Raw genomic sequence first — 27,462 nt, 5'->3', positions numbered from 1 at the left:
TGTTGCAAGGAGATGTCGTCTTCCAATTATCTTGTTTTGGTTTGAAGCACCTGGGTTGAGAGAAGTCTCGTGTTGATCAATATCTTGGGTAGAAGGCCATTCCTTATTAAGAAGACATGTGAAACTTTGCGTGGGTACCTATGTGTTGATCCGCTGTCATGAAGGCAATGACTCTTGAGATTGAGTCGGTATAGCTTCGTGAAGCATCTCGAAGAGCTTCACATACTGTTCTTGGAGGATCTCATTCCGTATCACCATTTTCTTTTATTCTGAGTTCTAACCTCTTGGACTTTAGTTTGAAGAACAGGCTTGTTCCTTTCCCTCATTCGCTGCCTCACGCTAGGCATGCAAATGGTGTTTTTCTGCATGTTGTGCCTTCCTTCACTCCCCATGTTGGAGAACGACGCTTTATCAAATAGAAACCAGTCTGACAAAGCTGGTAAGAGTAGGAATCAGTGTCGTTCCCACAAACGGTGCCAAATGTTGATACGCAAAATCAGTTAGACTTTGGAACAACGTTAAGTGACAAGTTTATGACCTTCGCAAGGTTGCTTTGGTCACCTTGTGAGGATAATATGTAAAAAGATAGAGGTAGGGAAGCAAACACAAGATGTACGTGGTTCAACCTAAGTTAGGTTACGTCCATGCGGGTATATGAGTTCTTATTAATAGTGAAGAGTTTACACAATACATAGGTTTAAGCATAATCATCATTAGTGAGTTCTAATGACGAGTTTAAGTACAATAATGACATTACAGATTAATTGCAGGAGAACGGTCTCATTTTATAGATGAGGAAAGTTTTCGGATCCTGTCCACAATTGATCTGGGTCTCTAGGAGCTTTATTCTGACGTTGACATGTGTCGTTTTTTTATGTTAGCTGACTTAACCCAAATGTTTTCAGTTAGCTGACTTTGCATATGACCTTGGGTGACATGACAAATTTGATTGAAGAAAAGAAAAAGTATACGCTTGAATTGGTCAAAGATTGGATTGTACGTATTTGTCAAATTTACTTAGAATTACTAAAGAGTTTCAAAACTTTTGCTATTTATTACAAACGTCTATTTTTTTATTCTTTGTTGAACTTAAGGATGCTAATAGATTTTAATATATTCCACCTGTTTAACATAGTTTTAAAACTCGTGGCATCGCGCGGGCTCAATTGCTTGTAAGAAACTATTTACAAAAGTTGATGCACAAAATCATTAAGACTTTGGAACGACGTAAAGTGTGAAGTTTGTAACCATCGCAAGTTTGCTGCATCACCTAGTAAGGATAATATGTAAAGAGATAGAGGTAGGGAAGCAACACAAGATGTACGTGGTTCAACTTAAATTTGGCTACGTCCACGAGGGTAGAAGAGTCCTCATTAATAGTGAAGATTTTACACAAGACATAAGTTTAAGCATAATCATCATTAGTGAGTTCTAATGAAGAGTTTAATCACAATAATGACATTAGGAATTAATTGTACAAGAACGGTCTCCTTGTATAGTTGATGAGGGTCTTCGGCTCTCGTCCCTGGTTGATGTGGGACTTTAGGAGTTATATTTTTAGGTTGACACGTGTCGTGTTGTGATTGGTCTCTTGATTGGAGAAAAACTCGTGTGCTTCGACCAGGGTGCCTCCACATGAACGCTTTAGTGGGTCCTTGAAAGTATGAAGTTGATTGGTGCTAAGTAGTTTTGGGGGTGGTGAAGTATGGAACAAACAGTGGTCCCCCAAGTTCACGAGTGAGGAAAGTTTCTCGGTTGGGGACTTGTAGAACCCAAATTGGTGAGTACTCATGAAACGTTTGAGTACTAAAGTGTATTAGCATATAATGGGAGTCCCCCAAGTCTCTTATTGATGAGGATTACCGAAGGAGCCGTCTTATATTTCCCGAGTCATTGAAGAAAAAAGACTTCAAAATACTCATGTTTTTTTGGATGTTGCCCAAGTACGATTTTTGTTTTTTTTTTTTTTGTTTTTGGAGTTGATACCACAACTTGGAGCTTGCTAGTACGTATGTAAAACCTTGTCAATATCTTCTTGTTGAAGTCAAAATATTTCTAGCTCCTCATGATTATCTCCTTCCCCTTCTTGCCTAATTGTATTAGTGGTTATGTTTTCAATTAAAGCGTACTCAACTTTTTGCACAACTTAACACAAATGTTTTCAGTTAGCTGGCTTTCCATTTGACCTTGGGTGACATGACAAATTTGATACAACAAAAGAAAAAGTATACGCTTGAATTGGTTGAAGATTGGATTGTACGTATTTGTCAAATTTACGTAGAAAGAAGAATTAATGAGTTTTAAAACTTTTGCTATATACTACAAACATCTATTTTTTTTATTCTTTGTTAAGCAGAAGGATTCTAATGGATTTTAATATATTCCACCTGTTTAACACAGTTTTAAAACAAATCGCGCAGGCTCAATTGCTTGTAGCAAACTATTTACAAATGTTGATGCACAAAATCAGTGAGACATTCGAACAACGTAAAGTGCCAAGTTTGTAACCTTCACAAGGTTGCTCCGGTCACCTATTGAGGATCATAATTAAATAGATAGAGGTAGGAAAGCAACACAAGATGTATGTGGTTCACCTTGAATTGGGTTACGTCCACGAGGGTAGAAGAGTCTTCATTAATAATGAAGATTTTACACAAGACATAAGTTTAAGCATAATCATCATTAGTGAGTCCTAATGACGAGTTTAAGCACAATAATGATATTAGGAATTAATTGTACGAGAACGATCTCCTTTTATAGTTGATGAGAGTCCTCGGTCTCCTTGTATATACTACAATGTTTGACATTCTGGCACAGTTGAAGGAGATGTTAATAACGCTTCATACTGCAAGGTGATACAAGGTGAGTTCCTTCATTACCCGGTTAGTGAAAAGAGTGGAGTACTGGTTGTACTTTCCATCACCTAGTTAGTGGACAAAGGTGAGTTCTTTCATTACCTAGTTGGTGGAAAGGGTGGTAAGTTGCCAAAGGAAAAAATTATCACTTGGTTGGTGATACGAATGTGAGTTCCTTCATAACCAAGTGGGTGAGAATAATGACGAGTTGTCGAGGCACATTGTAACACATGTCGAAGGGAAAAAGTGTATGTTGACACTTATTGTTATTTTATAATCTACCACAACGCAAGAGAATACTTGTGGCTGAAGCTACGGGCATATTCACATAATGACTAGTTTGACTTCTGACGAATGGTTTATAAATGTTTAGCGGAGTGTAAGCAATCAGCCTAGAAGATGCGTTGCACCACAAAAAGTCTCTTAAGCTTAGTGAAATAATCTATTGTATCAGGTTGAAGACAACAATACTAATTGAGAGCTCCCACAGATAGAATGAAGGGAAAAATGAGACATCGTTCTTCATTACTATGCCTCGGTATACCATGGTGGATTCAAAGAGATGGATATGCTCAATTGGATCTTCCCGCCCCCCCCCCCCCCAAAATTTACGATAGTAAACCAATCGTCTATTTTGTTTCTCCTTGTAGAGGGGTGCCAAAGATCCTTCTTGTCAGAGGGCCTGGCTTCGGCTAATTCCAGTCAGGTACCTTGGCATGGCGTTTGGCCTTTAGTCTGTTCACTTCCTCAAAAAACTGCAGGATAATGGGGTCCTGAATGGAGTCAGGGACTATTGGAACCCTCATTCGTAAGTTTCCATCATTTCTTGGAAGTGGAGAAGTTTAGTCAAGAGTACGTGACTTTTTTTTGGATTTACCATACTTGCTTTAAGGAAATTCCGGTTGGAAGTTCCTTGAGACTCAAACACCTTCTTGTCCATCTAAGTCTTGTCGTTTCTTCCTTAGGTTAGTAGTTAACCTTGGTTATGGTAACAGACTGATTCCTTCGATGACCTTTGGGTCAATGATCCTTGAGTCTATATGGATAGGTTTTTCTCGACGATGCCTCAAGAGGTCTTGACAGTCGCGATAACCAGGTTTTGATCATTCCAATCCTTTTGCAAGGAGATGTCCTCTTCCACTTATCTTGTTTCAATTTGAAGCAGCTGGGTTAAGAGAAGTCTCGTGTTGATCAATATCTTGGGTAGAAGGCCAGTCCTTATTAAGAATCCCCGTGTTGAAGACATGTGAAACTTCGCGTAGGTACCTATGTGTTGATCCGCTGTCAAGAGGGCAATGACTCTTGAGACTGAGTCTGTATAGCCTCGTAAAACATCTCGAAGAGCTTCACATACTGCTGTTGGAGGATATCATTCCGTATCGCCATTTTTTATATTTTATTTTGAGTTCTAACCTCTTGGACTTTAGTTTGAAGAATAGGCTTGTTCCTTTCCCTCATTCGCGGCCTCACACTAGGCATACAAGGGGTGTTTTTCTGCATGCTGTGTTTTCCTTCACGCCCCATGTTGGAGAGCGATGCCTTATCAAAGAGAAACCAGTCTGACAAAGCTGGTGAGAGTAGGAATTAGTGTCGTTCCCACAAACGGTGTCAAATGTTGATACGCAAAATCAGTTAGACTTTGGAACAACGTTAAGTGACAAGGTTGTGACCTTCGCAAGGTTGGTCCGGTCACCTGGTGAGGATAATATGTAAAAAGATAGAGGTAGGGAAGCAAACACAAGATGTATGTGGTTCAACCTAAGATAGGTTACGTCCATGAGGGTATATGAGTTCTTATTAATAGTGAAGAGTTTACACAATACATAGGTTTAAGCATAATCATCATTAGTGAGTTCTAATGACGAGTTTAAGTACAATAAAGACATTAGAAATTAATTGCAAGAGAACAATCTCCTTTTAAAGATGCGGAAAGTTTTCGGGTCATGTCCACAATTGATCTGGGAATCTAGGAGCTTTATTCTGATGTTGACATGTGTCGTTTTGTGATTGGTCTTTTTATTGGAGAGGAACTCGTGTGCTTTGGCAAGAGTGCCTCCACATCAAATCTTCAGTGGGTCCTTGAAGGTACAGAGTTGACCGGTGCTCGGTAACTTTGGGATGGACGAAGTATGTTACAAACAACAAATATCAAATTTTCCTAAAGCTCTTAAATCTATATTTTATCTATTTAGACGTAAATACTTTTCCAAATCCCCATGTGCTCATTTACTTTTGTAAATCTCGTTGTTCCTTTCGAATCCATACATAATGAGCCAAAACTGATAGGATCATAGCTACGTTAACTAGAACAATTTAAACAGTCCAAAACATAAACTTTGGGGAATATGACAATGATAAATAACCTATTAACCTATAAAATAACAATTCTTCAATCATTTTTCTTAATTCAACGTCGCTCCATTCTTTAATTTTATTGCATCACCTAATTTTATCTTATATTAGTTATAACACAAGAGTGGTCCTTGTGGCTGGTGTTATCTGTAACACGCAACTGTGAAAAAATGAAAGCCCCTGGCTCGAGGATGGGGTTATCCTATAAAAAGATCTACTTGTCATATAACTATTGCATTGAAAGATATATCTTTCGATGAAGATGAAGAAATAGATAAAAGGAAATTCAATAAATCAGAGCTAAGGAATGCTTAAAGGAAGAATATTTTATATTATAAATTATACAAATACGCTATATTATGTTATGCTTAAAAAAAAATCGAATGAATAAAAAAATATATACAGACAAATGTCACGTTGCACGATATATATAGTAGTGGGGGATTATGGGACAAAAACTAAATCCATTTGGCATGGAGCTAGAACCTTGTTTCGAGATGTTTTTGCTGGTATTGATCCAGATTTAGATGCTCAACTGGAATTCGAAGCATTCCAAAAGCTTGGAGATCCAACTACAAGAAGACAAGTAGTCTGATACAATATGTTTTGTTACTTGTTACTTTTCTTTTTTATTTTCTTTTTGTGATTTTTAGATAGGGTACCAGATAAATCTAGATTTGAATCACTGCCTTTTCTTTGACTCTTGTTCTTTATTTACCTGGGAGACGATCCCAAATAAACAGGTATGGAAGATATAATTGTAAACCACGATCGAATATATGGAAGCATTGGTTTATACATTCCTTTTAGTCTAAACTTTAGGAATAATTTTTTTCGCTATCTTTTTTTGAGAACCACCTAAAGTTCCAACTAAAATGGTGAAATGATTTGTCATCAGCTCAATTGAAGTACGGATACTCCCAATATTGGGAGGATCCGTACTTCAACTAGTCGCCTTGTTCAGCGAATGGATCTCTTAGTTGTTGAGAGGGTTACCCAAAGTAGTACATAAGGTGTACAATTTTTTGGTTGATAAAGGGATCAAATGGTATAATTCTTTTGTTGGTAGATTGGAGGATTAGAAACATGACTATTGCTTTCCTATTGGCTATTTTTGCATTAAATGCTACTTCTTTAATTTTACTATTAGTCTACGTGTCGCATTTGCTTCTCCTAAAGGTTGGTTGGGTAACAAAAATGTTCTATTTTTTGGCACATCATTATGCATTGGATAGTCTTTCTGGTGCGTATCCTTAATTCTCTCATCTCCTGAACCTATTCGTTCTATATCCAAAAATGAAATGACCCTCCCTCCCAATCCCTTCAGGTTGTGAGACACATTAAAATTCAATATAAGTCCCAAAAATTCAAATAAAGAAAAAAATTAGAAAAATTAGAGGGGGGGTCAAAATTTTGTGTTTTTGAATTGTAAAAAAATATTAAATCAAAATAAATAGATGTAAGCTAATAAAAAACCAGTTTTTTGAAACAGCTAATCAATTTCTTGTACTACCAAGAAGAAGCCACCCCAATGGTATCCTTTCACAATCTTTAGGAGCGAAATAGCCAATTTGAGAACCTAGCTATTTCGATGCCTTCTTAATTTGCGTGGAAAAACAATTTCACAAAACCACTGGGTTCACGGATTCAACATTAAAACTCTAACAAGAAGTAAAAGATCAAGATTAAATTCTTCATCTTTATCAATTATGTACTTACGTAAAGAATTCTGGTCATAAATTTCTACTTTTTTGTGGTGTCAAATAGTTTTCTATAGTTTGAATAAGTCTCTGTAGCTAATCGTCCATATTCAACTTCAAAAGTTAGGCCCTTCAACAGTTGGACAGACATAATATAAACATGCAAATAAATGACTCTTTGTTTCCGAATACATAAAACATTTTCTTTTGCTGGAAAACTCAAGGGTAACTCAAGGATTGATCATTTCAAATTAAGATGAGATCGATCGAACTGTTGTGTACATTATCTTACTTTTCAACTCAAGGATTATTTTTTTTTTTTTATAAATAAAGTATTTTTGTAGTATCAGTTATTAATTTCTTAATCTTAATTTGAATATCATATATACAAAAAACTATTCCAATTGAAGACTGCTTAGTCATCCAAATGTATCAATAAAAATAGTTCGTTATAAATCTTTTACTTAGTGTCTACACTGTCGATTGGGTTCATATATTTAAATGACTAAACGATCTCAGATTCAAATAATTGTTTTTGTTTTGATGATCTTCAAATAAAGATTATGAAACCGAACGATGACAATATAAAATTTGTAGAATATGTTCATTCCTCATAGGTGGAACGCAAGCCTTATCCATTCTTTAACGTACGTACACAACTTTTGGGTACTTGAAACGTGCTTTCTTTTAAATTACAGACCATGACTTGGACTTTAAACTAGGACTTTCAAAGCCAATTTTGTTTTCAAATTTTAACCCTTTACTATTCTCATTCTTGTACTAGCAAGAAGAATGTGTGACTACTAGTACAAAAACATGTTTGCGCGACGAAAACTTACGCGATGCATAAAACTACGTCGCGCAAAGCCGTTTTCCCGACGTAGGTGTACGTACGTCGCGCAAAACGGCTTTGCGCGACGTAGTCCTTCGTCACGCAAACTTTTGGCGCCAAACCCTAAGAATTTACCGCTTTTTCCCACCTTTGCGCGACGTAGGTGGGCATGCGTCGCGCAAAGTCACCAACTTTTTTTTCTTTTCATTTGATCAGTTTGGGAGGCAGAAACTGCATACCCAGTTGCAGCAGCTACCTCCATCGCCCATCTCTCTCTTCAAAACCGTCTACCAGATCAGGTTTGAAGTTTGAATTACTAGGAATAGCCATAATGCCTAAATCTGTAATCATTAGAAACAGTGTTATTATTTTGTATGTCTTGCTCTCCCCAAATCCCACATTAGTTAAAGTCTTGTGCAGTCCGCAAACTTTTCTTCTTTTTTTATAAGATTGTTTGCAATGATGTTCTTAGTTAGTTTTATGTTAACTTCAAGTTCGTAGATTTTTACTTTCGGAGTTAGTCTTCAAATTCGTATTGCTGAAAATTCTGGTTGATGTAGGATCTGATGAAGGATTATATGCTTGGGTTGTTGCAAACCACGCACTTGGGACTCTGGGTGGTGATCCAATGCAGACAACTGGGATAATTGAACTTGGTGGAGCTTCTGCTCAGGTTAGGTGACTTCTATCTGTTATTCGGGAATTGGTGTTGTATTGGGAAATATGATTAGGTATCTCTTCATCCACAAGCACTAAAAAGTTTAGGTCTTTTCACTTAATAGTCCTTGATAATAGTACATTTTAGAGAAAAATGCTTCAAGTACAATGCTTTTAGAGGAAAATCCGGCTGACGATGAATGGGTGAATAACAACAAAGGAATTTCGCAAGTAAGAATTAGTTAGAAAACGAAAAGTGGCTAGCTGAGTTGTTTTTTAACTCTAGTTAAACTCTTGAGGTGTTTTTTCTAACTTACTGAAAAAAATAACAGAGAAAAGAGTTGGGAGAGTTGTGCATGGTTCAAGCAGTTAGCAATTTGAAGTTTTTAATTTTTGGTTGTCTGATAATGTTCAGTGCAATTTTATTTTAGGTGACATTTGTTTCAAGTGAGCCGGTGCCTCCCGAGTTCTCTCGTGCTGTTAAATTTGGAAATGTCACTTACAATCTCTACAATCACAGCTTTCTTCATTTCGGCCAGGTATTTATTTAGCTCTATTAACTCTGTTTAAAGTTGCCAGCCAAATGGAAGCTTGAAACTTTAATTTTCCTTAAGGCATTACTTTATGGTTTGAAGTTTAGAAGTAATTTGGTTTTGCAGAATGTTGCGTATGATTCATTGAAAGAGGGTATTGTTTCAGGAGACTTCGACTCAGGTAAAGATACAAGCTTTGCTTTCTTCACTGATTATATGAATGCCATGAACCTTGAGTTATGATTCTTTGAAAAAGGGTACGTTTCTTAAGCGTTTAGTCCTTGGTTTTTATTGTGTAAGTTTTCCTTCCCCATTCCCCCTGCAATAGCAAGATCTTTGTGTACTTGCAGTTCTTTTATTATCCTTATTGACTGATTTGGCTCTTTTCTCTAGCAAGCAATGCAAGTCATTCAAGGTAAGAGCTGATCAGGTCAAAAATGGTTTGGAGAAAGGTGTTCCTGGCATCAAAGTTCTACTAAACCCTGATAAGGTATACTTAATGAAGGATATTAATGTTTTCCATGGATTCGAGCTTATGTGGATGGAATGATTTAAAAGAAAGGATTTGGATATATTACAATAACGTTGAATTAATAGAAAGACCAAAAACATTAGTTTTATGAATTCGAATTGAGTGGATACAAGGAATCAATTGAAACCATAAAGAATCAGGGGATAAACATTGTTTGTCGACCATTGTATCCTATAACTCACACTATTATCCAATCTTCACAATTTGAGATTAGAATCGTGCAAAACCTTTACTGTTAGGAAAATAGTAAGTACATGTTTAAGACTAATCTGTTTCTTATCCAAGCCGTTTTTCAAACGATTGCAGATATTCGTCTTACTCTTTAATCATTCAACAGCCACTGAGCACATCTGTTTTTTACTTCCCTCTTGCAGTTGATCATCAAATTAGGAATATCTGCACAGATAAAACCGGTTAAAAACTCTTAACAAAAATTAAACTAGGAAACAATTTGTTAGGACTTTGTAATTGGTTCTGTTTGTTCTTATGGTATTAGTTTGTTTCTTTTCACTTGTTACTGCCTTTTGTAATTAACTTTTTCACTGTCATTATTTACTCTGATTGGTGATGACAGAGGCATGGCTATTGTATCTCATATAAGAGGAGAACTAATAAAGGAGAACTAAGGAGAACTAAGGAGAACTAAGGACTAAATTAAGAGATAGATGCGTAAAGTGAAATAAAGGGTGCATAAATCACTTTATATTAAAATGAAGTCTAAGAGAAATTTAACTACATTTGAGATGTCACAGTGTACATAAATCACTTTATTTTCTTCACTAAATTAATTTTTATTAATTTTATCTATTTTATTTAGTTTTAGTAATTATTGTGATTTAGTTTATTTGTATGCACATATTTTTGTACATCACCTACAAAATTGTTTTGTGTTGTACGAAGTTAATACTACTTAACTTCGTACCCTTTTCTCAGGAAAAGCTTAGTTTCCTGTTTGAGAATTAGTTGGATTTCGTGCATGGATGCAAAAGCATGACTGCGGTCCAATTAATTCTTGAATTGTCCCATTTTTTGGACAGTTTGGGAATGCCCTAGTTATGTGTTGTAGTTTGCGGTCCACGGATTAGGTTTCGATAGTGGAAATTTTGGTAACATTTCCTAATGTTCTTTGAGTACACGGTGGATATTATGTATCTACGACGTGCACTTGAAGAACTGTAAGGAGATGCTGCCGATATTAGCCCACGTCGAAATTTAATCCATTGGAATCGTAAATTACGGCACATAACTGTGCATTCTTGAATGGGATAGGGCCCTGACCGGAGGAATAAGGTGACAAGACAATAGTTTTCATGTCCTAATATGTCTCATAATTTGCTTCAATTGTACTTAATTCCAAGTTTTGAATAAAATGAATGAATGCCAGCAACGGTGTAGATTTTCAATGGCATCCAATTTCATATAGTTTAATTAGTTATATCTCCAATTACCTATATACCTATTCATTCCAATTTTATATGATCGCTGGATGCAAAACTTTTCTAGATATTATTAGTTGCAGCAGTTGCATCTCTTAAAGATCTATACAACTTTTTCTCACTGGTTCACGGTGGATTTTGCAGTTACTTCTCGAGCGTGGGGAAGCACGAAGGGTTATTCCTTGGTAACACATTTATAAGGATTCTGTTGTAGACGTTGTTGTAATTCTTGTACTTTTATTCGGATTGCAGACAAAATGGACAAACAATGGATACATAATCATAATAGATGTGTTGTTGAGTACTTGGATGGAATACATGCGTTCATTGAATTCGCAACTAGACACAACCTAGGTTCAACTCATATCCGATGTCCATGTAGGAGGTGTAACAACTCAACTTGGGAGACATTCGAGAATATTCGATTTCATTTAGTAAGAAATGGGATGTTGGAGACCTATACTACTTGGTATCATCATGGAGAACGATTAGACCAAGCTTCGTCTTCATACGTGACACGAGTGGAAACTGTTGAATCTAATGTGAATCCTAATGAACAAGTTATGAATATTCTAAATGACGTTTATCCATACGCCTCGAGCAACACCAATCAGGAAGGGGGAGAAGGGGGAGATGACGGCCGTCCAACCATGGACAGTGAGGCATTCAAAAACTACGAAAAACTATTGAAAAATGCCAAGCAAGAATTATATCCGGGTTGCGAGAACTTTTCAGTGCTCACAGCAATTGTGGAGTTGATGCATGGCAAGATCAAGTTTCGTTTATCAAACAAGTGTTTTGATTACTTTTTGGGAGTTATCAAGAGGATGCTTCCAAAGGAGAATTGTTTACCTGAAGATCATAAAAGTGCCTAAAAAGTGTTGAAGGGTCTCAGATTGGGGTATGAAAAAATTCACGCATGTGTAAATAATTGTATATTGTTCTATAAGGAGAACAAAGCGTTGGATAAATGCCCTGTCTGCAATGAGCCGAGGTTTAAAATGACATCACAGAATAGAAACACCAAGATTCCACAAAAAGTAATGTGCTATCTTCCATTGAAGCCTAGACTGCAACGATTGTACATGTCAATGCATACCGCAACCGACATGAGATGGCAAAAAGAAGGACAGGTAAATGACGATGTTATGAGGCATCCTGCAGATGGAGAGGCATGGAAAGAATTCGATCGGATGTACCCTGATTTTGCAGCTGACCCGCGCAACGTCAGATTGGGACTTGCCACCGATGGATTTAATCCGTTCGGGGTGTTAAACCTAAAGCACAGCACTTGGCCGGTCGTCATGTTTCCTTATAATTTGCCACCTTGGAAGTGCATGAAAAAAGAATACATGATGTTGACTCTATTAATTAACGAAGATCCAGGAAAGTCCATTGATGTTTATTTGCGGCCGTTGGTTGATGAGCTAAAAGATTTATGGGAAAACGGTGTTCGTACATACGATAAATATACTGGGCAGATGTTCACCATGCGAGCGGCAGTGATGTGGACAATAAACAATTTTCCTGCATATGCAATGGTTTCTGGGTGGATGACTAAGGGTTATTTGGCATGTCCAATATGAAAGGAGAACGTAACATCATCTTGGCATGCAAGAAAAGTTTGTTATCTTGGTCATCGTAGATGGCTCCCTTGGGACAACGAGTGGCGTCAGAACGATAAAGCCTTCGACGGCACAAAAGAGACTCGGCTAAGACCAAGAGAATGGTCCGGAGATGAGATTTTGGATCAGTTAAACCGTTTGGAATTTGGTCATTTCGGCAAAGGGGTCAGTAACCCCAGACCAACTACACATCTGAACTGGACGCACAAAAGTATGTTATTTGAGCTTCCATACTGGTCAAAGTTAAAATTGAGACACAACCTCGATGTTATGCATATTGAGAAAAATGTGTTTGACACTTTGGTCGGGACAATTCTAGACATTGAAAGAAACCCAAAAGACACGATCGAAGCTCGCCTCGATTTGGAACGAATGGGCGTTAGGTCATCTTTGTGGATGAAGAATGTCGGTGGTACGTTGAAGAAAGGCCATCCTTTTTTTACAGTTAAGCCGAATGGGAAGAAAGAGTTTTTCAACTTTATTTCTTCTGTAAAGTTTCCAGATGGGTATGCTTCCAATATCTCGCGTTGTGTGAACGTGAATGGGTGCAAATTTCAAAACATGAAGAGTCATGACTGTCATGTGATACTCCAACGCCTTCTTCCAGTTGGTATTCGACACTTATTGCCTCTTGATGTGGTGAAACCAATCGTGTTGTTGTCGAGATTTTTTTCGCAGTTGACTGCAAGGTGTTTGCGGAAGTCAGATGTTAAACAATTGCAGGACGACATTGTGAACATCTTATGCAAGTTCGAACAGATATTGCCCCCAGCTTTTTTTACAAGTATGATTCACGTGATGATTCACTTGCCAGATGAGGCATTGCTTGCCGGACCAGTGAACTGTCGATGGATGTATCCAATAGAAAAGTACTTAATTAAGCGTCTATATATATATATATATATAACATATTCATGATCAACGAACGCTTTGAATAATTTGTAGCATACCTTTTATTTGTGCAGATATCTTGGTGAGTTGAAAAAGTCTGTTCGAAACAAGGAAAAGCCCGAAGGATCACTTGTGGAGGCATGGGTCGCATATGAGTCACTTACTTTTTGTGCAATGTATCTTGAAGATGTTGAGATAGCTTTCAATCGTTCTCAAAGCAATAATGACGGTGGTGTCAGAAAAGAGAAACTGTCTGTTTTTGCCCAAATTGCGCGACCATTCGGCGATCATGTAAAAGACGAATTGTTTACCAAAAAGGACATGGAGGTAGCGCATTGGTTCATACTCAACAATTGTGACGAGGCTTTGCCATACCTTGAAGAGCATGAACAATTGATGAAGCGGGAACATCCTTCACATTTATATGCCAAGAAGCACCGTGACTTGTTTCCTTCGTGGTTTCACGCACATGTAAGTTGTATGTGGTTTGAATTGAGCATATTTTCCAACTTGTTCATGCCCGTCTTTAAATTTGGTTATACTAACAAGTTAACTTTTTGTATATGTTATATTAGATGAACAAATTGAAGGAATTGAATTCACCATCTTACGATGGAGAATTATATAACTTGGCGAGAGGACCGCTTCACGTTGAATTGTTCTCAGGTTGTCATGTCAACAGGATCAAGTTCTTGGGGGCAACACGTGATGACAAGTTGTCTACTCAAAATAGTGGTGTCCATGTCCCGGGTGCGGGTGACAGTGAAGACATTGATTTTTATGGCAAACTAACTAGTGTAGTACAATTGCTTTACAAAGACAGGTGTCAAGTGATACTGTTTAAGTGTCTTTGGTTTGATACAAACCCACATAACCGAACGAGTGTTAAGCGAGACCATGGTTTACTATCAGTAAACACTATGAGACATTGGTACGATGAAGACCCATACATTTTGGCAACAATGGCGAAACAAATATTCTATCTAGACGACCCTAAAGCTGGCAATGGTTGGAAAGTTGTTCAAAAGATTGATCGAAGAGGGCTATATGATATTCCAGAACAAGATCATGATGACAATTACAATAACGTCGCTGACCAACAGTTATCATCTTCGATAGAAATTGGTGAAGAAACACTCCGGGATACTAATATTGTCCAAGAACCGTTTGACGTAGTTGGATTTCCTGAATTCGAAATATCAATTGACCTTGGTGATCTACCTCAATACAATGCACCAGAAGAGGCAAACGAAGATGAAGACGAATGGGAATCCGGAAATGATAGTAATGAGGATAGCGAGAATTATTATTGTAGTTCGGATGATGATTAATATAAACTTGTAAAGAAAAATCGTGCTTTTTCGTTTATAACCGTAAAAAAGTTTTGTCCCGTTACATAATCTCTGAATGTTTGTTTTTTGCAATTTTTGGCGTCTGCGATCTTGAAGCATATACAAACAAGTTTGACGGTTGGATAGTTGAAATTAGTTTCGTACAATGCGTTTCCCATCAAGTTCAATGGTATATATATTTACTAAGTTGATTTTAATTTATTTATTTTGTACTTATAACACTTAAGAAATTTAATGATATATATGTAAAAAAAAAATTATTGTGAGTTTTTGTTAGAAAAATATATTATCGTGGGGTTTATGTAAAATAAATTTGAATTTGAAAGAAGTAAATAGTAATTTTTATAATATTAAAAAAAAAAAAAAAAAAACCTTGTGCGAAGTCTTAATGTAGTCGATGCGCAAAACTACTTTGCGCAACCTCAATTTGTATACCTACGTCACGCCTGATGTGATAATTTTGGCGCTCCAATAGTGAAAAATAGGCGCTTGTTTTCAATTCTCCAAGTTTGGCAACCTTTTGAACCCCCAAATCTCGCTCTTCCCATATACCTCTCTCTTCCCACTCGCTCTTTCTTTCCCGTACGTAGACCTGCATCTCTCCCTCTCGCTCTTTCTTTCCCGTATACCTCTCTCTCCTCTTCAACCCCCAAATCTCGAAGCCGACGCTACATAGGGTCCTAAAATCAAGGTAAAGGTTTCTCATTTTCGAAGGGTTTTTGTTATTTAGGGTATAGGGTCAAATTGCATGTTGATTTCTGAGTACTTTGTCGAAATCTCCAGATAAAATTGGATGTTGGTTCTGATTTGATAGGGTTTCGGATTTGTGAGGGTTTGAGGTTATGTGGGTCTGTTGAGATTACACCAAAAGTCTGCACCGTTCACCGTTTAGGGTGTGAAATTAAAGAACCACATATTCGGGATGGGGCTGAATGAGATTGGCACACGGTCTTGTACTTTTCAGATTAGCTTGTAAATTTCTTATTAAGGTAAAAAATGCTGAAAAGATTGATTATTTTCATGCTGGAGTGTGACTGTTTGGGAGATGGGATAATCGAAATGCTTTTGCAGTTGATTTTAGTATAGATCCACATTTCAGTTTCGGTTGGCCTGGTTTCCCTTTCTCTTCTGGATATCGGAATCAAACAAAAACTATGAAATTTGATTCTTGATGCACTTTACCGGAGAGGGTTCAGATCTTGAAGGGAATATGAGTTTAGCATTTGCCCAGCATATTCCTTTTCTGCCATCTCTTATTTAGATTTGTGTAATTGGTTGGCTCAAAGATGGTTTACAAGGCAGGGCTCTATATTCATCTTAAGATTGGTCCATATATTTGTTCATAATGGAATTTTGGGAATGATCATTTTCCTCGGCAGTTTTTTGTTTCGTCAATGAATTTCTTTTTTAATGTTTCTATTTTCTTTAGGGGGTTTCCAGTTTGGCTGAAGTTTGTTCCAGGCATTAGCTTCAGAACAAATAATGAGCCTTTTAAGGTGTGTGCGCTTTTTTTTACTAAGGATACGTAATTTGAAAAGTTGACAATTTCAGTCATTTGTCTTAATTAATCAATGATTAGTTTTTTACCTGCCCCAAAAATTTTAATTTTATTTTCGAGCCCTGATTTCATATTAGGCGCCTTATCTTCATTTGGATTGTTCTGTCTCATATTGGAATCTCAACTTCTACCTATATAAATTCGATTTCAAGTTTTTTAGTTCATCAGCACAAACAAGATCATGAGCATTTTGGTAGCCTGCAGCTCTCAGTTCTTGGTATTTCTTCTTACACATAATCTGGTTGAATTTTTTATTTTGTGGGTTTGGAAATTCAAGTTTTTTTTTTCTGCAATTTATATTTGCATTGAAGTTTTTGAACTATTGTATTTGGTTGCCATTATGATTACTTATGGACTATTTCGCCATATGTATTTGCTACAAAATGTAAATTTATTTTAAATGAAACATGTTGAAGTCCTCTGCGCATTTGCATAAGCTATTGTGTGTTGTTAAAAGAGAGAGGGCATCTAGCATACAACACACATGCCATGGGTGTACAACTAAGTATGCCATGGAAGGATTTCTGGATTTCTTCGATGGCCTCTCCTTCAGACAAACCTCTGCATTTACATAAATTTTTAGATTGCAGGGTCTAACAGCATCAAGCATATAAACCGTTAGTAGCTATAGATTTATTTTTCAAATCATTTTGGAAAGGAAAATTAATGGATGGTAGAAGTAAAACTGAAATTGAAAAACACCGAGGTTAAACATGTACAGTTGAAATTGTACCATTTGTATAATTTTTTGTATAAAAAAAAAGAGAAAATAAATTAGGGTCACATGGCTTCACCAACCTCATAGCATTAACATTTTGGCATTTTACAGGCAATAGAACTATGGAAGACAAATATGAGGCATCCTCAGGCATCTGAGGTCGTCAACAAGGACATAATATCGCACTTTGTTCTTCGGCTAGTTTATTGCAGAACGTAAGAACTTGTAACATTTTATTCTCGTAAAAGATATCTTATTTTATGTTGTTAATTTTTATTCTGCATTTTAGAAATTTTCCTTTTGCTTATTTAATTGGCATTGACTTGCATATAGTATTCATGCATGTTAGATGTATTCTGGAAAATCTTGTTCTTTTAGATAGTTGTTGTGAAAAACCTGTATTCTTGTTCTGAAGAATGAGCCCTGCATATGGCTTTTCCAGATTTGTAGGAAGTGTTAACTTTTCACAGGGGATTGAAACTAGAAAACATTTGATGCACATACTTATATATGATATGCCTGATTGCTTAACCCACTGCCTCGAGCTATTACGGTATTACCTTAGATGAGAATTTTACTTCAAAAGACTTGAGCAGTGCAGGACCCGACCATTTAAATACTGTACTTTTGAGCAGTTGCATTATAACCCACATATCCCATGTAAAGTTTATTCTAAACCTTTCATGAGGTGGAACAAATCAGTGAAAAAATCTATCATTTTTGCTCACAAAATACACATACTGCCACGGTTTAACTAATTTGATCTTTCTATAGTGATTCTCTTTTAGGGTTTGTTCAGATGCAAGAAATGATTAGTTTAAATATTCTTGTATTGATATTCTTGCTCTAATTACTTATATTACTTTGGTTGCTATTTTATTAGTTTCAAATGCAAGAAAGGATTAGTTTCTAATGTTATATTTTTATGGTTCATAAAGTGTATAGATGTTGCAGTTGATCACTCGTCGTCGAAGTGTGTCCAATGCAGCTCCTGCATTATCAGCATCTAGTGCTCCAGGCGTGAGTGCTCCATTGATTGGGGAGCCTACACCCCTTACGGAGGCTACTCCTACAATGTCCCAGGTGCCCGTATCATCAACGTCATCAGTGTCAGTTGAGCCCCTCAGTGTACGGCGGCCTCACCGGCGCCGCCGTAAGCCGGAGCCTTCTGATCACACTTCCTCGTCCTCCAGAGTCAACGATGGGGCCTCCCAACCAGGTAGTTTTTTTCTAATTCTCATTATTTTGCATTTTTTTTTTCATTTCAAAACTATTACTTTTATGATTGTGAAAATGTGTTGCGGGTTGTGAATTACTGTTTTAAGGTACTTTTATGATTAGGGGAGGTTTTGCCAAATTTTCTGTACAAATTTAAGCTTAGGGTTTTTACCATTTAAGTTTTTTTGGGCAGCTAAAAAAAACACCAGGGGGCCCAATCGAATGTTGAAGGAGCTACAACTTGTACGTATGTCTGCCTCCTTGATCAAGATTGCGTATGATGAGCGACATCGTGGAGCGGTTACCTCACAGCAGCATAACAGCGTCGTTAATTGCTGTGGTTTTATTATTAGGAATTTTTGTCCTATGTGGTGGGAGAGTTGGGCAAAAATTCCCGAGGAGACGAGGACCCTGGTGTGAGACAATTTGGAGGTTAGTATATTAATTTTTAGCAAAGTCAACATCTTTCTCTGCTTAAACTAGTGCAGGGCCATCATCTTGATTAGTAAAGTCAAGATCTTTCTCTCAATTTCTGTTTGGTTGCTAAGAAAATGTAGGGGGGAAAGAGAAATCAGGTGCATTTCATTGTTTTGCACCTGATAGCCGAGTGTTGTTGTGATGAATAATTTGGTCATGTATTTTGCACACTCTTCTTCTGTTCATAATTGGGAGCAGGTGTGGTCATTTAGTTTTGGTTAATTTCAGTGATTTGCGGCACTGTTCTTTGTTGTCTGAATGCTTCCTGGGAAGGAAATTGAAAAATAATTCCGTGAACCATTGTTAAAATAATGATTATGTTGGTTAGGTGGAAGGATTACTATCTTATCTGATGCATATTTATGGGTTTTTAGTTTTGGTCTACGTCCTTGCTAAATGATTTATGATAGTGTTTAGGTGAGTATGCATGCCGTCTCTAGTACATTGCTTTGCTTGTGTTGTGCATCAGTTAACCTGATCCATAGTATCCACTGGTTGAGCAGCATCATGATACCTAAACATTATGCCTATACATGCTGTTTTGTTTTAATCATTAAGTGCTTCTTGGGACTGGCTATACTAATCAAGTAATCGATCTTTTACCGAGCGAGTCCTATGTATGGTTCTTGACTTTGCCTCAATTTGATAGTGAATTGTTTTTAGTTGTTGTCCTGGTTTTATTTATTAAAGTGAACTACGAAAGCAGCCTTAAATAGTCGAGTTAAATCCTTTGTTGAGAAATTGTGCTAAGGAAAGGAATTTGATAAATAATTTGAGTGTTAACCTTTTGGTTTGAACATTAAAGGTTTGACACTTGTGTGAAGCTGAGGTTTGACACTGCTTTCCGAATATAAACATTATAGTGTTTGCTTCCTAACAAATTAAGATTCTAGTTATTATTGTAAACCGACAAACTTTATCAATATCTTATAAACTAGTTGTCAATTATTCTTATACATGGTCATTTTGTTTGTCATTTTGTTTTTCATATTTGTAGGTCGTTTTTGAAATGGAGGACATATCCCCTGAGGTCAATGCCTACTTAGAGGAGACCTTAGCAAGCCGGTACAAAGATTGGAAGAGCGCTCTTCACAAGCATTTTCAGCTATGGGAATCTCGGGAGATTGCTCGCCTACAGGGTTGCCCACTCGAGTATAAGGAGCGGCGAGAGGATTGGGAATGGCTCTGCACACATTTTACGGATCCAAAATTTTTGGTATGTACATAATACTTTAATAATAATTTATTGTTTTTGTTATTTTATTTAAGCTTTTTTTAATAATTTCTTTCAAATAGTCGCACTAACATATATATTGTATGTTTAACAGAAGAAATCTGCTGTTGGCAAGAAAGCTCAGGACTCAAAGACACTTCTCCACCATTCTGGTTCGAAGCCCTTTTCGTATAGGGTTGAGGCACGACGTGAGGTAAAAGTATATTAATTTTGAAATTTTATACAATTTATTTTATATTATTGATTAATAAAATTTTCTTAATGTTTTTTTTTCTTTAGGAGGGTTCTAAGTTCCCACAGATTGACCTGTTCAAGCATGTTTACGTTCATCCCAACAATGAGAACAGTGACCAGCTTTATGTAAGTATATGTAATTGTTATTTTTCTTATTTTTATGAATCGTTCAAATATTATTTATATTTTGTTATTAAACATTATATGTTTCTTCTTTATTATTACAGGGTGATATGGTGGAAAAGAGCACTGCTATTCTCCAAGAAGCAACATCGCAGCTTCCCTTAGAGACCCCGATCGAGGACGTCATTGTACCCAAGGATGCAGATGTTCAGATCGTGACTGAGGTCCTGGATCAGAAGTTCGGTCGTCGTCATGGTAAGGTTGTTCGGTGTACGGGGAAGGCGGGGGTTCGTGAAACGGGTGCCTCTTCTTCCAGATTGTCCATAGGAGAGGTCAATTCCTTGAAGGAGGAGGTGACAACCCTAAGAGGTCAGGTTGCGGCCCAGGGCGACCACATTAGGGCCCAGGACGAGAGGATGAATATGATTGTTCAGGCCTTAGCGATGTCCGGCCTCCAAATCCCGACGATGCCAGCACCTAATGTTGCTCCACCTTCGACTTCCCAGCCATTTTGCCCAAACGATACCGAGTAGCATGATGTATTAAACTTAGAAGACTTGTAGTTTTTTATTTTTTTGTTCGGACAAACGTACATTTTCATATATTCTATAATTAATTACTTTTTCTTGGTTTATTAATTATTTTTTAGAATTTAATTATAATATTTATTAAAAATTAAATAAAAAAATATAAATGACAAAAAAAAAAAAAAAAAACTTTGCGCGACGTAAGTAGACACTGCGTCGCGCAAAGTATATTTGCGCGACGTAGATCCTGCGTCGCGCAAAGCTACTTTGAGCGACGTAGGTAGGCACCGCGTCGCGCAAAGTATCTTTGCGCGACGTAAGATCTGCGTCGCTCAAAGTAGCTTTGCGCGACGCAGTGCCTACCTACGTCGCGCAAACCCTTCCTTCACTGCCTTCGAGCGACAGTTCTTGCGCGACGAAGGTTCGTTTGGCTAATTGTTGGGCGACGTATTTTGACTTTGCGCGACGACGGTCCTACGTCGTGCAAAGTATTTTTTGTACTAGTACTATACTTTGAAGGTGTCCAAACCTTCGAAAAAGCCACCCCAATGGAATCCTTTCACAATCTTTAGGAGCAAAATAGCCAACTTGAGAACCTAGCTATTTCGATGCCTTCTTAATTAGAGTGGAAAGACAATTTCACAAACCACTGGGTTTACCGATTCAATACTAAAACTCTAACAAGAACAAAAAGATCAAGATTAAATTCTTCATCTTTATCGGTTACGTACTTACGTAAAGAATTCTGGTCACAAATTTCTACTTTTTTCCTGGGTCAAGTAGTTTTCTACTGTTTGAATAAGTTATTAATTTTTTAATCTTAATTTGAATATCTTATATACAAAAACTATTCAAATTGAAGACTGTTTAGTTATCCAAATATATCAATAAAATGAATAGTTCAATATAAGTCTTTTACTTAGTATCAACAATGTCGATTGGGTTCATATATTTAAATGACTAAACTATCTTAGATTCAAATAATTCTTTTTGTTTAGATGATTTTCAAATAAAGATTAAGAAACTAAACGATCACAATATAAAATTTGTGGAATATGTGCATTCCTCAGGTGGAACGCAAGGATCATCCGTTCTTTTACGTGCATATATACGCAACTTTTGGAAACATGGAACGTGCTTTCTTTTAAACTACAGACCATGACTTGGTCTTTTTTTTTTTTTTTTTGAAACATACCATGACTTGGTCTTTAAACTAGGACTTTCAAAGCCAATTTTGTTTACAAATTTTAACCCTTTACTATTCTCATGAGCTAGTACGTAGACACCATATCCCTTCCTCCCTTTCTCTATATAAACCCCATGCAATATTCCCGGAGGAGATAACTTAATTATCTCGATCGATATCAAAACTCCCAAGTTACGGCAATGAAATATTCACGATCTTTGCTCTTTGGTGTGCTGCTACTCATTGGCTTTGCATTGACAAATGGCAAAGCAACTAATACAGATCCACCTGTTCATTGCGAATTTCTCAATCGCAGCAGTTTTGAACCAGGGTTCATATTTGGCACAGGTTCCGCATCTTACCAGGTCAGTATATATATATATATATATATATATATCTTCTGTCTTTATTTACCATATTTTTGGTGTATTTTATACATGCAGTTAGCATCCATGCATGAATTATAATGTTGTCATCTTCCTTGCGTGTGTAGTAGTACTCTTACGTATATGCATGTGTGTGTATTTCAGTACGAAGGTGCAGTAAAAGAAGATGGAAGAGGACCAAGCATATGGGATTCCTTCACCCACAAACATCCAGGTCTGTGATTTAATCAATTGGTAATATGAAAACTTTTGCTACTTCATTTCAAAGGAGTAGAAATAGCACCTCATTCTTTTCTTCGTGAGGACAAGTAAACTCCAACCTCTCTAATAGCCATGCACTTTGTTGGGAGACCAATAGTACGTGGTCATGTGATATGTACAATATATGTAATACTTCATCAGTGCGCACGCATATAAAGTACTTTGCACATGATATGGATTTCACCATTATGTTTTTGAATAACTGCAGAAAAAATCACTGATGGCAGTAACGGAAACGTCGCTATTGATCAATGTCACCGCTATAAGGTCTAAAACCTCATAACCTTGTCTCTTGACACTTTATACTTGAAGGGCACATGTTAACATATTAAATTGGAGCCTTTACAAAAAAAAAAAAAAAACAATATATAATGAGATCCTCAATATTTAATTTTAAACTTTTGTCATTCTAGGAAGATGTGGGGATTATGAAGGATATGAATTTAGATGCTTACAGATTATCTATATCATGGTCCAGATTATTACCAAGTAAGTTGCTCCACGTTCTCGTTTTTTGGTTGGGACCATTGACAATATTGTGCATAAGAATTATTTTTCCTACAAGAGAATTATTCTCTTTATATACTTTTAACTAAAGTAATGTGATCGAGTTATCTACTGGGTAACCCTTTTTTTTTCTTGTTATTTTTGTTCTAATTAGATGGAACGTTAAGTGGTGGCGTTAACAGGAAAGGAATTGATTATTACAACAATCTCATCAATGAACTCCTACGCAATGGTTAATCATCCTACCTTAAACAATTATTACATGAATTTTTAGAACATCATTCAATCAGACTTTTAATTTGATTTTACTGATCATGTATTATAGGTTTAAAGCCGTTTGTAACACTCTTTCATTGGGATGTTCCCCAAGCTTTAGAAGATGAATATGGTGGTTTCTTAAGCCCTCGTATTGTGTAAGTGAACAAAATTTATTTTCTCGTTGATAATTTGATAAAATACATACTGATATACGTAACATAAATTTGTATCTACAGAGATCATTGTAAAGACTATGCTGAACTTTGTTATAAGGAATTTGGTGATCGAGTCAAGCACTGGTTCACAGTAAATGAGCCATATACTTTCAGTAGCATGGGTTATGCTGTTGGGACTCTAGCACCGGGACGCTGCTCTTCTTGGCAAAACCTAAACTGCACCGGTGGAGATTCAACCATTGAACCATACTTGGTGACACACCACATTCTTCTTGCTCATGGAGCAGCTGTAGAATTGTACAGGAATAGATATCAGGTTCAATAACTGCTTTTTTTTTAATTTTTTTTAATTTTGTTTTTTGGGTCAGATTATTGGCTCCTAATTGAGTTGTATCTTTTTCTATAACTCCTATTTATTCAACCAAAATTCATATTTTTGTGTAGGCATCTCAGAAAGGCTTGATAGGGATAACATTGGTGTCATACTGGTTTGAGCCTGCTTCGGAGTCAAAGCAAGATAAAGATGCTGCCTTACGATCTTTGGATTTTATGTTTGGATGGCAAGTGTCTTATTAAATTATACATAAACCCAATTACATCATGTATACTTATGACTTGTAACATTGATACTACCTAGCTAGCAGTACTATTTATCTATAATGCTATAATTAGGCTAATATTTGGAATTTTCTTGTTTGTAGGTTTTTGGACCCTTTAACAAGTGGTGACTATCCACACAGCATGCGATCAATTGTTGGAAAAAGATTGCCAAAATTCACAAAAGAACAATCCAAGTTGCTGAACGGATCATTTGATTTTCTTGGAATAAATTATTATACTGCTAGATACACAACTAGTACACCTAAGAACAATTCACTACAGGCAAGCTTCGTAACAGATCCTCGAGCTGATCTTACAAGTGAGTGCCAAAGGAAACTTACTTTGAATAGCTTCAGTTCTTTGTTCTTCTTGACCTAGTTTAACCTCTTAATTACATTAATTATATTCTAATATTTACACCAATTGTATTCTAATGTTTGTAAATATTGTGGCAGCTGAGCTTAATGGAATACTTATTGGTCCACAGGTATACATCAAATTTATCATTTTGAGCTATTTGCATTTGGAGGATTAGCTTTTTTCCCCAACATTTACGTATTATCTTGAAATGGTGTTGCAGACTGCTTCAGATTGGTTATATGTATATCCAAAAGGAATTCACGATCTTGTGCTCTACACAAAGGAAAAATATAATGATCCACTCATTTATATTACTGAGAATGGTATGTAATACGTACTTTTAAGCCTTGATTAATTGCAAAAGTTTCACATATTTATAATGGTGTTAACTAAAACTGCATGTTTTTTTTTTATATTTTTAGAGGAAAAAGCTAAATTTAATTTTTTGTGCAATAATATGTAAGTAGGTGTATCAGAGTCGAATAATCCAAAACTATCAATTGACGAGGCTCTTCTTGATACCGGTAGAATTGACTACCACTACCGTCACCTATGTTACCTTCAAGAGGCGATCAAGAATTTGAGTATGAAGGATTTTTGGTGTGCAACATGTCTCCTCTACAACTAGTAACTCGCTTGAAGAGACCATTGAGAGATTATTTGCTTCAACAAATTTGAGTATGTCTAAGTTACGGGAACAAGGCTATGTTGGAGCTAGTAATATGAAAGGAGAACTAAATGGCCTTAAAGCAAAGATTTTGAACAAGTATCCTTAAGCATTTTATGTTCATTGTTTTGCACACCAACTTCAACTAGCTCTTGTAGCCGTTGCAAAGGGAATTGAGGGTGTCGCCATTTTCTTCAACAATGCTAGTATTTTGGTCAATACTATTGGATCATCGTGTAAGCGTCGTGACGCATTTAGAGAGAAACAACTAGAACAAATTAAGAAAGCTCTTGATATTGGTGATCTTGAAAGGGGTAGAGGGTTAAATCAAGAGATTAGTCTCATGCATCCTTGTGATACACGTTGGAACTCACATTATGGTATTATAGTTAGTATTATTGTCATGTTTGAAGCTGTGGTGGAGGTGCTTGAATGGATTAAGGATGATACCAACCAAGACAATTTTGATGAAGTAAGTAAGTTATTCCATGACATACAAACTTTTGATTTTGTGTTTCACCTTTTTTTTATGAGACTCATATTGGGAATTACAAATGAATTATCACAAGCATTACAAAAGAAAGATCAAGATATTGTGAATGCGATGGCGTTAGTGGAAGTATGCAAGAAAAGACTACAATCCTTGAGAGATGATGACTTTGGGGACTTGCTTGATGATGTACAAAAGTTTTGTCAAGAGCATGATATTGTCGTTCCTAACATGGAGGATTTGCGTTTTGTACCCGGAAAATCAAGACGTAAAGCTCTAAGACTCATAAACTTCCATTACTATCGTGTGGACCTCTATTTTCAAGTCCTTGATACACAATTAAAGGAATTGAATGATCGCTTCAATGAGGTAAACACCGAATTGCTTCTTTGTATGGCATGTTTGAGTCCAGTGAATAATTTTGCATATTTTGACAAAGCAAAAATTGTTCGTCTAGCCCAACTTTATTCTCAAGATTTTGATTGTATGGACCTCATGAATCTTCCAATTCAACTTGACAATTACATTCACGATATGAAGATGCATAGTGAGTTTTCATCATTGAAATGAATTGGTGATCTTGCAAAGGAGTTGGTGAAGATCGGGAGGTATGCAAGCTATATGTTAGTGTATAAGCTTCTTACATTGGCTTTGATGTTACCAGTTGCAACCGTTTCGGTGGAGAGAGCTTTTTCTGCTATGAAAATTGTGAAAACACCATTGCGTAACAAAATAGGAGATCAATGGTTGAGTGATAGCATGCTTGTTTACATTGAGAGAGATGTATTTGCTTTTATTGATAATGAGCCTATTATGCGGCGTTTTCATGATATGAAACCTCGTCGGCAATAATTGTAATTTGTTTGTATTGATAAATTATGGAAGACATTACTATTTAAAGGATTTGGTTGTTACTATTCTTTTGAACCTTGCACTCTTTTAACTTCGCCTATCCTCCTGTCAATTCCTGGTTCCGCCATTGGTTTCACAGATCCAGGACTCCTGCACAGATAGCACACATGCATGAGATAATTTTTCCTTGTTTTCTTTCGGACCTACACTTTGAAGAACGCTCACGAAAATCAGATATACGGGGAAGGACAATTACCTTTATGATTGCTGGGATTTCGAATTTCTGAGCCTCGGAAGCGTCGACATTTCCATGGCGATAGTACAATCTGATGGCTGGGGTTATCTTTGATTCGAGAGGTCCACCGTAGTTTTGATTTTGTGATGATGGTAGAGAATTGAAGTTGAGATAGGCTAAGGTTTGAGAGCAAGATGGAGAGAACCCTCACGGCTCTGGGCTCGAGGTGAAAATGCTTATTTTCAAGAAACATTAGTTGTCAAGCTTATGCTTATTTTCATATTTGGAGATTATTTGTTTCCCATTTCGTTTTAGTTTTCATTGTGTTAGAGATAAGAGAGAAAATGCATAGGTGAAACTAAAGTATACAAGAAGAAAAAGGGGGCGCTGATCACCTTGTTAAGATTAGAGGGCTGGTCATTAAGAATCTAAGATCAAAGAAAAGAAAGACAAGAAGAAAAAAGAAAGACAGGTGTAGATTTTCTTTCAAGTTTGACAAGTGGCAAGCTGCCATTGGACCGTAAATCAAAGGGGTGAGGCGGCATGGGATTAATCCCATCTTTGTTCTTCATTCAGTCGCTGCAAACAGAAGAAAAATAAAAAACAGAGAAAGGAAAAGTTCTATTAATC

At 36.6% G+C, this 27,462-nt stretch overlaps 4 protein-coding genes and 1 pseudogene across 4 annotated transcripts; all 5 read left to right on the top strand.

Annotated features, from left to right (window-relative positions):
- The first annotated feature begins 7,882 nt into the window (after positions 1 to 7,882).
- Positions 7,883 to 11,212, top strand: LOC126594487 (probable apyrase 6). Its single transcript, XM_050260828.1, has 6 exons — positions 7,883 to 8,038; positions 8,300 to 8,412; positions 8,828 to 8,935; positions 9,056 to 9,110; positions 9,323 to 9,419; positions 11,042 to 11,212. Exons 1-5 carry the CDS (start codon positions 7,909 to 7,911, stop codon positions 9,346 to 9,348), a joined length of 432 nt encoding a protein of 143 aa, XP_050116785.1. The 5' UTR covers positions 7,883 to 7,908; the 3' UTR covers positions 9,349 to 9,419; positions 11,042 to 11,212.
- Positions 11,213 to 12,006: 794 nt separating this feature from the next.
- LOC126592329 (uncharacterized) lies at positions 12,007 to 14,744 on the top strand. Its single transcript, XM_050258028.1, has 5 exons — positions 12,007 to 12,446; positions 12,543 to 12,733; positions 12,842 to 13,391; positions 13,488 to 13,884; positions 13,989 to 14,744. The coding sequence occupies exons 1-5, from the start codon at positions 12,007 to 12,009 to the stop codon at positions 14,742 to 14,744; spliced, it is 2,334 nt and encodes a 777-aa protein (XP_050113985.1).
- A 1,643-nt stretch (positions 14,745 to 16,387) lies between these two features.
- Positions 16,388 to 20,961, top strand: LOC126594472 (uncharacterized; annotated as a pseudogene).
- A 1,241-nt stretch (positions 20,962 to 22,202) lies between these two features.
- Positions 22,203 to 26,648, top strand: LOC126594481 (cyanogenic beta-glucosidase-like). Its single transcript, XM_050260822.1, has 12 exons — positions 22,203 to 22,405; positions 22,571 to 22,640; positions 22,896 to 22,954; positions 23,101 to 23,176; positions 23,349 to 23,426; positions 23,520 to 23,607; positions 23,689 to 23,944; positions 24,073 to 24,188; positions 24,330 to 24,547; positions 24,684 to 24,715; positions 24,809 to 24,911; positions 25,056 to 26,648. Exons 1-12 carry the CDS (start codon positions 22,241 to 22,243, stop codon positions 25,214 to 25,216), a joined length of 1,422 nt encoding a protein of 473 aa, XP_050116779.1. The 5' UTR covers positions 22,203 to 22,240; the 3' UTR covers positions 25,217 to 26,648.
- Positions 25,599 to 26,648, top strand: LOC126594485 (uncharacterized). Its single transcript, XM_050260826.1, has 2 exons — positions 25,599 to 26,114; positions 26,203 to 26,648. Exons 1-2 carry the CDS (start codon positions 25,599 to 25,601, stop codon positions 26,242 to 26,244), a joined length of 558 nt encoding a protein of 185 aa, XP_050116783.1. The 3' UTR covers positions 26,245 to 26,648.
- Positions 26,649 to 27,462: the final 814 nt, after the last annotated feature.

The sequence above is a fragment of the Malus sylvestris genome, chromosome 12, assembly GCF_916048215.2.
Source record: "Malus sylvestris chromosome 12, drMalSylv7.2, whole genome shotgun sequence".
Classification (NCBI taxonomy): Eukaryota; Viridiplantae; Streptophyta; class Magnoliopsida; order Rosales; family Rosaceae; genus Malus; species Malus sylvestris.
This window is presented reverse-complemented; position numbering and strand designations above follow the sequence as displayed.